Genomic DNA, 16,408 nt, shown 5'->3' with positions numbered 1-16,408 from the left:
GCGGCCAAGCGTAGGCGCTGGAGCTCATCATAGTCGGCCTGAGTGAAAGACTGTACAGCTGGGCTGGAGCCGGAGGAAGATGCTCGAGGATCAGAGTCGTCCAGAGTAGAAAGGTGCGCTGATCGCCCGAACAGAGATGGCGGCAGGGGACAACGCTCAGGATGTAGCACATAACAGGTCTCATCACGGTGGCCCTCGCGCCGGCAATGTGTACAATATGGACGAGGTCGGCCACCATATCCCATGCCACTAGAGAAATCCATACCCATGGTACGTCCGCCACGGCTAGAGTCACGGCCACGGCCTCGGCCAAACATCCCACCACCACGGGCAGGACGATCTCCTACTGCATATGTCGCGGTAGCATGACCATCAAAAGTAGCAGGAGTAAGAGAGGCTCCACCTAGACACTATTGTGCCCGCTGATAGACCTCCTCGAGGGAAGGCATAGTGCCAGAACCATAAATCTGCTGGCGAAAAAACATAAACTCGAGGCCCAAGGTCTCGAGAAACTGAACAATTCGAAGCTGATCCCGCTGCCGAGCGGCGACGTCTAAGTCAGTCGTCAAGGGCAGAAAAATGTCAAGCTGCTGACAGTGAGAGACGAACTGACCATAGTATGTAGAAAGCAGGGTGTCACCACGCCGAAGATGCATCCACTCAGAATATGTGGCACTAATACGGGAGAGGTTACCAACGCCTGAAAACATAACCGCAGTATGATCCCAAATCCTCTTTGCAGTCGGAAGCTGCATCATAGTCCCTGAAATCTGTGGGATCATACTCTGCCAGAGTAAACTACGGATATGAGCATCATCCGTTTCCCACTGTTCATAAGTGGGATCCAAAGCCGCAGGAGGGTCACGACGTATGGTGTAGACCTTCCTTTTGGCAATGAGATAAACTTCCACCGCCACTTTCCAATTCATGTAATTGGAGCCATCAAGCTTGACCGTGGTCATCGGGAGGAAGGAGGCATCACCCGATGAAGGGAAAATAGGGGTAGAAGAAGAAGAGGTTTGCCCGAGAGAGGGATTGTCTACAATAGAAGGATCCATAGAAGGAACGAAGGCAAAATAGACAACACACGACGTCAAAGTAAGGGACAAGAGAAATGAGAAGGCCTCTAGGGCATAAAGAGACCACTAAGTGTGGTAAGAGAATGTGGCGCGACTCCGACGAAGGAGAGGAGAAAAAAAAAGACATAATAGGGCCTCTAGGGCATAAATGGAGAAGATGAAAGGTCGGAGTCGCGGAGCGAAGAAGAAAAGAGGGGCGAAAGAAATTTAGACCATAGAGAGAAAGAGGGTTAGAACTTAGGGTGGTAGGGTTAGGGATTTAAGGTTTCATGAGGGATAGGAAATGGGATTAATAGGGAAAAATGAGGGTTTTAATGAGGGAAAGGAAGGGAATGGTGAAAATGGGAAGAAAGAGGAAGAGATTGGGGTGGAAGAGAGAGAGAGCGAGGGAGGATGAGGAGGAGGAGGAGCTGGGGCGGAAGGAAAAAAAAATTGGCTGGGGCGAGTGGGAAGGGTGGGCGAGAAGAAGGAGAAAAAGGAGGAGCGTGATGGAGGGAGGGAGGAGAGAAGAAGGAGAAGGGGAGCTTCTCCAATGGTCCCTAGGGCACAAAAACCCCTAGGGCTCTGATACCATGTTGAGAGGAGAAGAGATTAGAGAGAAAAGGAAGAAGTTAGGGTTTACTCCCCCTTACTTTAGTATTTATATATAAAGAGAACATACAAAGACCACTATGCCCTTAGGCTATGCAATACACCTTCTAACAAAAGGAAATACAATAATATTTTTATCACCATAAATAGTACAAAAAACTCAGTAAGAGACATTATTATCATCAAAACATTATTTTTCCCAAATACATTTGACATAACCCTCAAGGAAAACCACAAAAACCGTATAATGAAACCCTAGAAAAAAACCCTGCTAAATCAAACCGTAGAAAAGGAAAAAGAAGGGAGAAATAAACAAACTCTGCTAAATAAAAAAATCCTACAACTTACCTGCCGTTGAATCACGTCGAGATTAGAGATGAGAGTGTCCGAGTGGAGATAGGGGAGGGTTTTTCCCTTCGGCGAGAGGCCAGAGAGGAAAAGGGTTTCCACCGTCGAGATCGTGAGAGAGAGAGAGGTTAAGTCGTCGGCGAGAGGAAAAAGGGTTTCTGTCTAGAGCCAGGGTGAGACGAATTCGTCGACCTTCGATGAAAATCCACGTGGAGATGGCGGATTTTCAACGTCGGCAGAGAAGGGGAGAAGAGGGTTTTGGGCGATTCTAGGGTTACTTCCAGCAAGAGGGTTTTTCTCCGTCTGCTTCCGTCGAGGTCGAATAGATTTTTCATTTCGTTTATGAAAGGTCAGGGAATGACCAGGATTAAAAGCAATCGACGGATATTAACGCATAAGCGCTTCAGCGCATATAAGGCTATATGAGCGGCCGCTCAGTCACTTTCCCCTATATAAGGCTACACACACTTAATTAATATCCACATTGATAATGGATCATATTCGTCCGTGCAATTACATAAAATGCGGAACCCTGGTCCGTTTGGATGTTATCGAGTCATTCAAGTTATGAGTGGGATCGTCCCAGGTATCCGACGATTGATCCTACAGAACCCTATCGTGGGCCCCACTGCGATCTCGCTCTTTAGTTAAACTACACTCGCATTACGTCAATGGCTTCCATTGAGTATCACTAGTGGTCTTGAGGGTTTGCTCTAAGATATAGCTCTATCCAAATGTGGCTCTAAACTAGAATCACTATTAAATAGACTAAGACCCTAGATCGAGCCGACAGACCAATAAGATCCCTCAGGTCTAAGGACATGTGAAGGGTCATGTATAGAAGAACAACTTTATACTTTTTTGCCCACAAGTTGTTCTTTATTTAATCCGGTTCGGTTGCGCGATCCAATCGTCGCACCCACTCTTCTTGCTTAGGGTCAATTACCCAGATGGCCGAGATAAGTCACTTCACGACATGTGTATGTAGACGTCGGTGTAAGTTATTTCACCCACGTTTTCACATAAACGTCGGTAAAACCTTTTAGCGACAGTGAAAAATACAGCGGCGTTTTTTGACATATATAGTGACGGTCCGGAACGCCGGTGAAGGTCAACTTTCTTGTAGCTCTAGAATTATTTTTGTTAGGTAAGCTGAGATTGAACCTCCGATCCCAAGGTTGAAGAACAAAACCTTAACCAATTGAGCTAGAGGCTCAACCTCTATGGCTCTAGAATTTGTTGGTCTCTATGTTTAAAAAAGACAGATGATTGATAATCTTCAATGTAGAGGTCTTTGATGTATCACCAACGCATGCATCATGTGTTTGACATTGGAGGAGTTGTGAGATCACCTAATTTTGAAGTATTCATTTGCAGCTTTACTTTGGCATCCCCAATTTATATCGTTTGACCTTGTATTGGCTATGGTCTGATCCATTCCTTGTAAGAGGTCGAATCAAGTCGTAGTGTGGAACCATGAACTAGTGGAAACACTGTTGTTTATGCGTAAAGAGTAGATCGAATGGATTTTTAGGCACAAAAGGCTAAGAGTTTAGAGAAATAACAAAAATGATTATCTGGAGGTTAAAGAGGAGTTTAGGGCACTGTTTGGTTGCACAAAATCCTGGATTTTGTATGGGTTTTAGGTGCCATGTCATAAAAACCTTTGTTTAGTTGGCATTAGTGGAATGAAATCCCTGAAGACTACAAAGGATGTCTCATGGTTGTCTCCTTGTCTGGTGACGTGTCATGCTAGCAAACTCCCAACAAAAACCACCTTTGGGATCTCTCTCTCTCTCTCTCTCTCTCTCTCTCTCTCTCTCTATATATATATATATATATATATATATATATATATATATATATTGGCAATGGCACCCCCTACCACTACTTTACCACTATTCTATGAGGTTGACAACTAAACACTACACTACATACCACTATTCTACGAGATAATTACGAGGAGACTCCACTATTGGTAGACACGTTAGTTTTTTGGCACAGACCAATGTTGACACGTGTCGACACGAACACTGTGTAGACACGTGTCGACACCAGTTTTGACACGCCACAGAATTTTCTAAAGAGAAAAGTATGGAATGCGGGCATTAATTAAGGAAAAATTCGGATTTCGGGTACCAATTAAATTAATTATTAAACACGGGTGATTCTTCAAAAACGGGTGGGAAAAAGACCCCAATACCCTTCTGACAAGCCCCCCACTTTCGCACCTTTCTAGGGTGCACTTTACTCCTTTCCTTGATGAAGGAACCAAAGTAGAGTGACTGAGACCAACCTTTTCAGAACATCATATAGTAGGCCACCATTTCAATGGCACTATCCACCTATGCACCCACATCACAAATGGAAGAGCCTGTAGTAGATCCAGCATTAGCAGCAGCAGTCGTTGCATAGGCATCATTAGCAGCAGCACCAGCAGAGATACCAATAGCAAAGGCGGAGTCAGTAGCTAGAGAGGTAGGTCAGGCAATTCCATTTTGGGAGCCGAGCTGCCTGCCATGAAACTACTTAATAGTAGATTAATAGATCACTTCGGAATGGCATATACATCACACATACTCATGTAAAGACTATGGGTTTCTAGCAAACCACTGCTACATCTATTTCATTAGGAGCTGATGATCTTTTAACAATACCTTCTAAGGGATCGCTAGTCCAAGATGCTGAACAACAAAGTTTGTGACGAACATTAATATGTAAGCCATATTTGCTGATGATTTTATTGAGACACGTAATAAAGTAGCTACTTTAACGACTTATGGATCTACATTGTTTAGCTGTTTAAGCGACTTAGGAGGATCCTGTGTAAAAGTAGTTCCCGATTTTCCATTTCTTTCACTATTGAATCAATGAAGGCCTTTCTCCTACCAAGGGTCGGGGGTCCCCTGATGTTTAGGATTCAAAATCTGCTTCCTGCATGTCGGGGATGTACTTTTTTGCCACCACTCTCCTCGGTCGATATTATCCAGGTTAGTGATAGTTGTTTCTACCATCGACAAATAGAATCCATCAGACCCGGATCGTTGAATGATCCATTTACCATCCTTTCATAGGAGTCAAAAAATACTATGATGGTTCCGTTGCTTTATATATTTATCTTGTCTGTGATTCGGCAATCCCAAAGTTTCTTTATGATCCGATCAAATAAGGAAAAAATGATCTTTTTTTTTCAGAACCAAGATAGAGTCCTCGTATGTTGGTGCTTCCTTGATTCTCCTTTTCAATATTTTAGTATTTTCTTTGTAGGGAAAATCCCCTTATATTTAATGCATCTCACCCCCATTTACATCGGCGCACTTCCCAACGCTTCTTTTGGTTTGTCTGAATGTGTATTTGAACAGACAAAACCTTGGGTTCGTTTCAATCTTGGCCGTCAGAAATAACCAGAGGAATGGATGCTTAACACGTGTGAAAAAACTTTTTGGAATGCTGGCGCCTCTATATATAGCTGGTTTGGTTTGGATTTGAAATTTTCCTTTGAACCCAGAGTCCCTTGGGTTTGTTTAAATCTTGGCCGTCACCAATATGCTTAAACGGTCGGATCCACGACATGTGGTCATTAATAAGGAACAGTGGCGTCTTCTAATGATACCGCCGGCATTACTGAAATTTTTAAACCAATACCGTCCCAACCTTTGCGCTCTCCTATCATTTCAACAGTTTCCATCTCTCTGTATTTACCCTCTTCTTCATTCCAACTCTTTCATTTCTACTGTTTTTTTAACCCACCATTCCATTTGTTCATCAAACTTCCTCTATTCATCAAATCCTCTCCCCTCCAATCTAGAGGCAAAATGGCCGGTTCAAAGAAATCTAAGAAGGCCTCACCTACTAAACCAACTCCTCAGGTTCCTCCTGTGGAATCACCAGTGAAGCAGGGAAGGATGAAGAGATAGGTAGGATTTTTTACATGTTTAATGTTAAACTGTAAAGTATTGTGATATCTGAAACAAATGGGGACCCCACGGGAGTAACTTCCTTTTGTAGGTATATTTAAAGAGGAGTATTAGCTCTCCGGTGGGATAATCTCTATAATAATATTTGGTTAACTAGGAAAAGATCATTTAAAATATCGGTGGCGTTATCACCTTTCTGGTGCCGTTATCGCATCACCTTTCCTATCATTAACTGGGTAAATAAAATACTGGTGGCATTTCATATTCCCGGTGGCATTATCGCCTCACCATTCCTATCATTAACTGGGTAAATAAAATACCGGTGGCGCTATCATATTTCTGGTGGTGTAATCTCATTTCCGGTGGCGTTACATCCCTTACGGTTGCGTAATAATGAAGGATTAAGCACACTGGACCTGCACCTATGGATGGCATATCAATAAAAGATGTCAAACTATCACAACTCGAAAATCCGTCCAAGAGAACACCGCGTAGGAGACTTGGTCTTGTGGGACCCGATCTTGAAGCGGGCGACGGGATGAGACCCAGCGGCCTCTCGATCTCCACATGAGTTGGAAAGCTCCACAGTGGCTCTCTCAAATAATACCCTCACAGCATGAGTCTATGGCGTGCGATACCACTTGATTCGGAGTAGGAACTCAGAACCAAGTCGTACCTGACTATAACATCCCCACACAGGTCCAAGGATCTGATGGGAAGCTGAAAAGAAGAGTGGCCATCCAGGATTAGGCCTGGAACCCATAATGATCTCTGTGCAATGGATAACCAGAAAAGGAAAGGGTTATGCCTGGTTCGAGTGAGGAAGGTGTTAGGCACCCCACTCGCCCGAGTAACTCTATCTCTTATGCCATTTTTATTATTTTTGAAGAATTTTGGACGAAAACGTGTAATGGGAACCGGCATCTCCAAGAAGAACGGACTATCTAAGCATGCATGGACCGGGGATGGGCAATCACATCCACAAAAGGAAAAAACATCCATGACCTAAGGAGGGTCGATATCAGTATCACCTGACATTGGAATGAACACTAGAGTCCGACGTCTCCCCCTCTCAATATACATGCCATGTTCAATGAGTCAAATAAATCCTCACGTCACTCGTGGGGAGGTGGAGAAGACTAGTACCAATCCAATATCAGATAACCCTGATACCTGTCTCCACTAATCCTAACTCATCACATCTAGAAAAGCAGTGAACAATCACATGCATGCTACAGCTAAGCAGGTAAGCAAGTGATATATGAGCAAATAAAAAGATAATAAGCAGGTAATCAAGAAATAAGCAGATAATGACAAGGGAATAAAATCAAATCATGCTACAGCTAAGCATGTAAATAAATATGTGATCAAGATATAAAGCAAGCAAGTAATTTTACTGCTAAACATGTGATCAAAGCAATAAGGAAACATATACTGCTATAGATAAGCATGTGATCAGAATAATAAAGCAAACAATAACTAACAACATGCAAATGAACAAATGAGTATAAACATACAATATAAGCAAAGCTATGCCTAAACATGTCAACAGACAAGCCAAATAATCAAAGCATCGATAAAAAGGGTTTGCGGAAGAAAATTGGCTTGTAGGCTCGAGAGGGCAATCGTCCTTACCTACAGCCTCTGTCTAATGAAATCAACTCTCCTAAGAGTGTTGACTTCAAAGTGGCGTCGACAATAACATTTTCTTGCTTGTTAATGGTTGAAAACTGCTTTTTCCTTAGGTTTTCGAAAACCATCTTATTAACTTTGAAAACAAGCTTTGAAAAAGGTTTTTGTTTGTAGGATTTGAATGATTTGAGAAATTTGAAATATTAGAAGATTTTTGTCGAATAATTTGAAAATATTTGTTAAAAAGGTTTGGCTGGAAATGGGAGGACTCAAGATGCCTATGTACCCTGTGGAAATGGATCAAGCCAACGTAGTTCGGAAACTGCTTTTCCAAAATACATTTTTAGTATTTTTTAGCTTTTCGTGTCTTTTAGATTTTTTATGTTTTTGTATTTTCCTATATTTTCACCCTTTCAGCTAAAGGAAACCTATAAGACAACACCCCGTGATCCACAGCCTGGCAGAGTATCAACACTAAGGACAGAATCCCTAGAGCCTAAGGGGGAATCCCTAAATAAGTGAACTAGAGTTCCAACAAATGAATTGATCACAAGAAGGTATGACTAAGCTAATGTCTAAAGAAGAAAAGGAGTGACCAGCATCCTAACTAAAGGACTGACTCTCTAACTAAGGACAGACTCCTAAGCTATATGACTGACTCCTAGACTATAAGCTCTAAAGAGAGGTGCGAACTAGACTAAGGCTCCTAGAAGAAGGGAAAATAGCTAGGCCACTAGTGAGACTGTGCAAGTCTCCTAAGATAGGCTCCAAGTAACCTTATCATTGGCCCTACAATTATAAATAAGAAAGGATTAGAAAGACTAAGTTAGTCTTTATCTAATCACAGGGGGTGATCTATTCACGAGACTAGGACAGTCTCCTAGGGGTAACTTGCTACTGTGACCAAGATAGTCTCCTAAAGGGGTGGGCTCCATGTGTCCATATCATCGCCCTTTCTAAGTTGACTAACACTCACTCTACAGAAGGCAATCTAAACGCAAAGGGAAAAAACAAGCTGATCTCATACAACTTAATAAACATGGTAATGTCGATTCTCGGAGTTCTAAAATATATTGACATGGGTATAAGGGTACAGTGCATCAACATTATAAGAATGAAATTGATTATACTAATACTCAACCGAAGAGGAGTGTCATTATCAGATTGTGAAAACCTATGCTTACAAAAATCAGTTGAACAATCAAAGAAAAGTTTGAGAGCAAATGTAAACTTAATTGATGTCATTGATCAAAGAACACAAGAAGAAGCCATGCTAATTTGATATACCATCAAAACTTGATAGCATTGACACAAAACAGTATAAGGCTCTTTTATCGACACCAACTCATTTTAACTCCTCTAATTAACCTAAGAAACAAACACTATTCTCATCTCTGAGATAAGCTAATAATATAAAGCCAATTACCACGAGATTCTAAAGGGTTACCTAGGAGAAAAGATTTACTAAGCATATGAAAGACAAATGGTGTTGTTTCAGTTGATTCAATTGAGGAACAAACAGAAAGAAAACAAGGAAATGAGTAATAATAATAAATCATAAAATCTACACCATCCATGGGAAAGAGTAATAAAACAAAGATAGTAAACACATAACCATAACCAACAAAAGCAAACAGTGAAAACCATCACAAACCTACAGACAATCATAGAAACTACATTACTCTAATTAGCATGAATTAGAGAAAAATGATTACCTACGATTGATTCAATAAGAAGGCTCTGATGATATTATGGAATACCGCTAATTCATAATTTCCCCCGCCGAAATGAAAATTTCTCCCGATGATCTCTCACTAGAAAACCCCTCTGGCAAGCTACAAAGAAGCCTTTCTCTACTAAGTTCATTCTTTCTATTGCCGGAGTCCACCAATCTTCATTCAAAATCAATGAAGAACAAACAAAACCCCAATCAATCTGTTCTATTTACCCGGAAATATCACCAGAATTCTATCCTTGGCCTTTAAATCAGCCTTACTCTTTTACCGGACTGGTTTGATCTAGCACTATTTGAAGAAATTCAATCTCGCTTCAAATTGTTTCGAGAGAGTAACAAATCTGCTACCAAGGATCGAGATCAGGGATATTTCGGATTGTAGAAAGAGAAAGCTTCTTTTTTATCTAAATCAGACGAGATTTCAAACTGCATGGGAGGTTTCATAAAGAAATTTGGCTCTTACAGTGCTCAATCGGTACTAGAACTTACTATTCGAGAATCCAAGGAATTCCAAAGTCCTAGCGGAATAGTATATTGAGTTATCAAGTTTGTCCTATCAAGATGAGAAATCTACCATTAACGAAGCTCTGATACCTGAAGAATCTGATAGTGAAATCTCTTTGCTTCTTTGCCGCAACTCATCTTCAGATGAAGGAATTCGAAAGAGTTTTGAACTGTGTTAGGATTTTAGGTACCATCTAAGTGAACAGAGAGGACATGCACCCCGGACAAAGAAAGAGTTTTTCAATTACAGGCATTCATCTGCCAGAAATGTTATTGAGCGAGCTTTTGGTGTTCTTAAGAAGCGTTTCCCCATACTAACATGCGTAGGCGAACAAATGTACGCCTATGAAAGGCAAGTTGATATTGTTATGGCATGTTGCTCTGTGCGCAACTTCCTACGAGGCATGATGCCGAATGATGCGTATATTGCTGAGGTTGATAGGGAACTAGCTGAAGTAGAAGCTAGAAGTGCCCCCCGCCGCCACCGACAAGCTCAACAGGAAGATGATTCTGAGGCAGAAGAAACTGAAAGTGGACCACGATTGGGCCGAACAGCCGATGCTAGGGAAGGAAATCGGATTCGGGAGCAGATTCGTAGTGACATGTGGAATGATTACCGCGCGGCCCACTGATGTGGAAATATTTTTTATGTTTTCACATTTGGATTATGTAGTTATTTAGAAACTCTTAAGTCAAGTATTGTTATGGTCCTCTAAACTCTAAACTGATGTGGTTATCTAAGTTTTATCTTATTGCTTATGGTACTGTAATGGGATTTCATGCATGTTTGTTTTTTATTGTTTCAGTACAAGGTTTTATGTGTTTGTTTGACGTAATATGAATGTTGTTATGGATTATAATATCATATTGGTACATGAGGCATGTAATGGAAACATCCGCTGATGATGGGAAGGGAAAATACGCGGCTGATGACGGGAAGGGAAAAAATGCATCTTGGACATTTGAGATGGACTTGGTGTTATTACATGCCCTAAGGCATGAGGCCATAGGGGGGCAAAATTCCCAACGGCTCCAAGACGAGTGCGTATAAGTATGCAGTATCTGAAATTAATCAGGCATGCGCTACTGATTTGACATGTGAACAAGTGAAAAATCATGTTAAGACCATGAAAGCCAACTACAAAATTGTGGCTGAGATGCTGGCCACTAGTGGCTTTGGATGGGATGAAGAGAAAAAGAAAATCGTAGTTACAAGGGACGTTGCCATGGAGTACTTGAAGGTATTAATTAGAACCATATGCATGGTTTTCTAAGTTATATAACGCAAACCAAAATCAGTGAACTAATCTTCTTTTGTTTTGTTCCTAGTCTTACCCTAACAGGAAGAGGTACTTCACTCAGCGTCATGATTTTTATGAGGAGATGATTGAAATATTTGGAGATGAATATGCACATGGAACCTACAAAAAAACCAACAGGAATGTTGCACGGGCTTGTGACAAGGAGGCCTACATCGTCAACATGGCTAATGACGAGAATGAATACCCACAACACATTGCGTCTCAATATGATGTTATGGGTACTAGGTCTCAGTACGAGTACATGCCTAGTGATATTCCGACAGAAGAATTGCCTCAGGTACCTTCCCCTCGTACGAGTTCGCCACCAGAGGTCGGTTAGCGGTCGCAGCGCACTCAGGCACCTACTCCAATGGAAACAAGTGCCGCTGCATGTGGAAGTCGATCTTTTGGTTCTTCTAGGAGGAAGAAGAGAGGTGTGTCTGACATGAAGGAGTGTGTACTAGATTTCACTCAAACCGTCAAGGACATGGCTTCCACCCTTCATGCTAGGAATGAGAGGGGTGATATCCAATGCCAGAAGCTGATGGAAGCATTACAGGAGATACAGGGTGTGGACCCCAATCCGAGGAATAGGTGGGGGACGAGCCCCCAGCGGCCTCTAGGATCATCCACGATGTGAAGGAGAGCTCTACCAAGGAATTCTCGAAACAGATGCCACCCTCATAGCATAGCACGAGTGGCGATATAAAAAGAAATAGATATGTCTTGATCCGGAGCTAAAGCTCGAAACCAAGACATATCCAAAATGAACTCAGAGTCGCCATCCATGGATAGGCTATGGAACCCCAAAATCAAATCCTCTGTGCAATGGATAACCAGAAATATATATGGGCTCATGCCTGATTACGAATGGAGAAGGTCCGAAGAGCACCCCAAATTCGCCCTAGTGCGAACACTTGGTCGCTTATGCCATTTTTTATTAACTCCAAAGAATTTTGGGCGAAAATCACGTGAAATGGGAACAAAATATCCCCTGGAAGATGTCTACCTAATCATGCATGACCAAGGGATAAAATAATAAGCACATGCCAAATAAATGGAAGAAGTGTCACCTAGTCACAACTAGGTTATGAGTGATATGCCTAATGGGTGTCTAAGTTCTGGTGGACAAACACATGCATGCTACAGCTAAAGGTATAAAATCTGTACAAGAAAGTAAGAAAACATAGCAAAACACACAATCATAACAAATCCTAAGACTCTAATGATTAAGCCCGAGTCCTCGGATGGTCTGATGTTCATCCAAAGAAGCATACGTATCCCTGCCTCCGCAAGAATCAGAGCAACGTAGTTCTTCACGCCTATTCTAAGCTATGATGCCTAAGACACTTAGACCTCTATCCTAGACTCGATCTAAAAGACCAGACTAGTTATTAAAGCTTCTTGAGCGATTATTTAAATTTCAGTGAATTGCAGATTTTAGGACACCCTATATGCCCTAACTAAATGCAGATTAACCCTAAGCTAATGCAGGTGGTTCCTACAACCTATGTGTAACTAGGCTGTATTTCCTAAGGAAAACAAAGGGTTGACTAACGTATCCTACTCTAGTCATCAATCGGCGATGTGGATCGCCGACTGATTGGATGGAGGCATTCCTATAACTCTAGGACAGACCCCTAACTCTAAAACAAGCACACAACAAACAAACAATCAAACACCCTATTAAAAGAAACTCCTAACTCTAAAACTCTCTATCTAGGAGAAACTCCTAACTCTAGAGGAAGATCTTTTGAAAACAAGGTTTTAAAGGTTTTTGAAGAAGGTTTAAAATATTATTTACAAAAGTTTGGCTGGACTTGGGATGTGGATCCCAAGCTGCACTACGCACCTCGTGGAAGAGGATCAAGCCAACGTAGTTCGAAACGAACTCTCCTACTATGCTCCTAAAATTTTTAACTCTTTAAATGATTTTGAATTTTTCAAATGTTTCTTGGATTTTAAGATATTTCGAATGTTTCGAGTGTTTTTGGATTTTTAGAATGTTTTCACCCTTTTGGTCAAAGACCTAAGGGAATACACAAATCAACACCCTAGGGTCAACAGGGGAAACCCCTAAACCGGGTAAGCTAGCTATTAAGGATAACGAAATGATCTAAGATCCCAAAAGACAAAGCTCTAATGAGACTGGGCAAGTCTCCTATACACAAAGGACAGGTGAGTCAAAGACTCTACAATAGCCACCAAAGGACAAATGAGTCAAAGACTCTCTAATAATGCCACCTAAAAGGACGAATGAGTCAAAAACTCTCTAATAATGCCACTTAAAAGACAAATGAGTCAAAGACTCTCTAATAAAGCCACCAAAGGACAAATGAGTCAAAGACTCTCTAACACTCTATAAGGGGGAACAAATAAGACATAGCATGTCTTTTAGCTCAAAAGGAAGACAAATATGAGAGGTTCTATAAATGAGGCACTGTATGCCTCTTATGGGCACCTCTCCATTATAACCAAGGTTAACTCCCTAAAGGGGAGGCCCTAAACAATGAGGCTTGTCCCCATAGGGGAACTGCCTAGTGAAACAACCATGTCTCCTAAAAAGGAACTCACTAATGAGACCACAATGGTCTCCTAAATGAGAGAAAAAAAAATCTATCTAAAAATGTCTAAAAGACTTGGAAAGTCCACTAAGTAAAGAGGGGAACACTACTTGGACTGAGCAGGTCCCCCAAGGATGGGCTTGGGCTAACGCCTTCATCGCCTTCACAATGAATATGGGATCTCAAAGAAACCAAGCGAGGAAATGTACTAAACACAAAAAGGCAAATAACAAAGTCTAAAACCTACATTACTTGATGTCAAACTTGATAAGCATATCAATAATTTGCCAATTATGAGACAACAGGACCAAAACCGCTAAGAATTTAAACTTGATGAAGCTTGCTTAAAACAGTATTGTGCGGGAATGCATTCTGAGTAGCAAAGGTAATGGAATTAAACTAACCATATTCCACTTATTTAACCATTTAGATTTTTAATGAAGAATCTCAGCCTACAGGCTATGACTCATGACCATGAAGGAACCACTTCCACACATCAAATGAAATATGAGAACCCCAACCTACCATGAGACTTTTATTAACAATTTGCAACACTATCACCCTCTTATTTTGACTAGAGAATCTGATAACGAAATCACTTCAAATGCATACTACGCCAAAGATATGAATTAGTGTTTCAAAACAAATAAAAAAAAAACCGTTCAGCTAACAAACTAAATATTTAACATATAAAATTAATCCCAAAACAATCAACCCATCTCAACTTTTCATACCCTGAAACATTATCATCATCTGTTAATGTAATAAATGGTAAAGAAATGACACTGATTTTCATGTTTTACCACTAATGACTAACTAGATTATGCGCAACATGATCAAACAATCAGTTTAAATTGCATGCTACAATTCTACATACATCTCCCAACAAATGAGCTAGCTATATTATGTCATATCATCACAGATTCAGCTGAACATCATGAGCTTACACATAGACACAACTGAGATGAAAGGGGATGTATGTATGATGGTGCAAGATACTGAAGAGGATAAGAATATGATCACTTGAGTTACTAAACAAAAACTCATAGCAAGAACACTCCCAATCAGATAAAAACTGTGGCCAAAGAGTAAACCTAGCTGAAAGTAATAATGACAAAGTATCTACATTCAAGCTTTAAATATTATAAATTTTACAAAATCAGTTTAAAGAAGATGAAAACTACCAAAGGCTCATTTTGATGAAAATTCATATAAGCTAAATATTCCATAGGGCGCAGCATCAAAGGAACAAGCATAGGAATCATACTCCAACACTACACAGGGATTCCTAAATTAGAATAACACCTCCGTACTCACTCAAGATACACTAGGCACAAGATTGAAGTAACATTTGGATCAAATGCAGCCTTCAATGTTAATTATGTGAGTTATGAATCTATTAGCAAGGACAAAGACTATACCATTACAAGAAGAGCAGCTCAGACATCATTCTACCACTATCCAATGAACAACACAAGATAGAATAAGAGAACAAATACAAAATGTTCTATAACAGACCTTTGCACACATGCATATTGACTCAATGCTACAGAAAAATGTGCAAATATATCCCTACTAAAAGTCTTTTATAGTTAGGTAAAACTTAAAAGGCCAATAACTAGAATCTTTTATAAGGGGACTCTGTCAGCTTAGAAAGAATTACTCAACAAAACTTGAGCAACTTCATTAATAGAAAGATCTAAAGGCTGCGGGCTATATGTATAAACAGGTTCCAGGTTATGCAACAAACACAATATATGCAAATCCTTCTATAATTATAGCATGCTAATGAAGATCCCACGGGGCAGAATTACATACAGATTATGCATCTTGACATAAAATAAATAATACTAGTATTCTGAATGAGAACAGATTACATTTATCTCTCCAAATACAACATCACTTATTCAAAGACGGTACCAATGAGTGCATTTATCTTTATTTTAAATCCTTTCCAAGTTACACACATGCTCCTCCCCCCCCCCCACCTTTTTTTTTAGTCATAAAACTGAAATGAAACAGACCGTAGCCCCATTCCAAGGAACAAGAGCAAATCTCAAAGCATTATAAGTGTAAATGTCCTTGAATGGATAATATTACCAAAATCAATTGATCTGCAACTAGATGGGGATAATCCATTAAACCCCTAACCATTTGTTATTGCAACGAAGATCCTTAGACCAAATATTTGATAAATAGCAGCAACACAATTTATTAAATGCAGAGCACAAAATCATTAAATGATATCATAAACCCTTTGATGAAAAGTGGTTCAACTAACAGTTGACATCATCAAGTATTAACAACAAAATGAAAGACTAAGATGGGCATTATCATATCTTGACAAAGAAAATGCTACTACACCCATTTTAGCACCTGATCTTATTAATTTTCAAAGAGAAATAACATAACAATATTTATACATCAAAGCAAAATCTCATATCCGAGCAGTTCATGGATTTCTTACTGTGTTGGAAAACTACCAAATCAAACCAATGAAAATTCAAGATTATATTAAGAAAATTTGTAAAAGACCTTTTGATTCATCAGACAGGAAAGATTCATAGCAAAATCAATAACTCTATTCATTCACCATTTCATAACATAGTCCAAAAAAATGAGACAAACATAAAAATCATTATCTGAATTTTGACAAAGACATGTGAAGAAATCAAATAGGGATCGAAGATATACATATCAGATCTAAACTACTGCAAATAGAAAAATTACAGAAGAT

General features: G+C 40.2%; 1 protein-coding gene across 1 annotated transcript; it reads right to left on the bottom strand.

Annotated features, from left to right (window-relative positions):
- Positions 1–410: 410 nt before the first annotated feature.
- LOC143869841 (uncharacterized) lies at positions 411–1,058 on the bottom strand. The gene has a single exon (XM_077376399.1). The coding sequence runs from the start codon at positions 1,056–1,058 to the stop codon at positions 411–413; it is 648 nt and encodes a 215-aa protein (XP_077232514.1).
- Positions 1,059–16,408: the final 15,350 nt, after the last annotated feature.

This window comes from Tasmannia lanceolata, unplaced genomic scaffold (assembly GCF_043159265.1).
Source record: "Tasmannia lanceolata isolate RefF3 unplaced genomic scaffold, GAP_Taslan_0.1 ptg000003l, whole genome shotgun sequence".
NCBI lineage: Eukaryota > Viridiplantae > Streptophyta > Magnoliopsida > Canellales > Winteraceae > Tasmannia > Tasmannia lanceolata.
Note: the sequence above shows the minus strand (reverse complement) of the source record. Positions and strands in the feature narration are given on the sequence as shown.

Excerpts from the sequence above, each read along its gene's own strand:
- LOC143869841 (XM_077376399.1), bottom strand. The coding sequence starts at position 1,058 with ATGGATCCTTCTATTGTAGACAATCCCTCTCTCGGGCAAACCTCTTCT.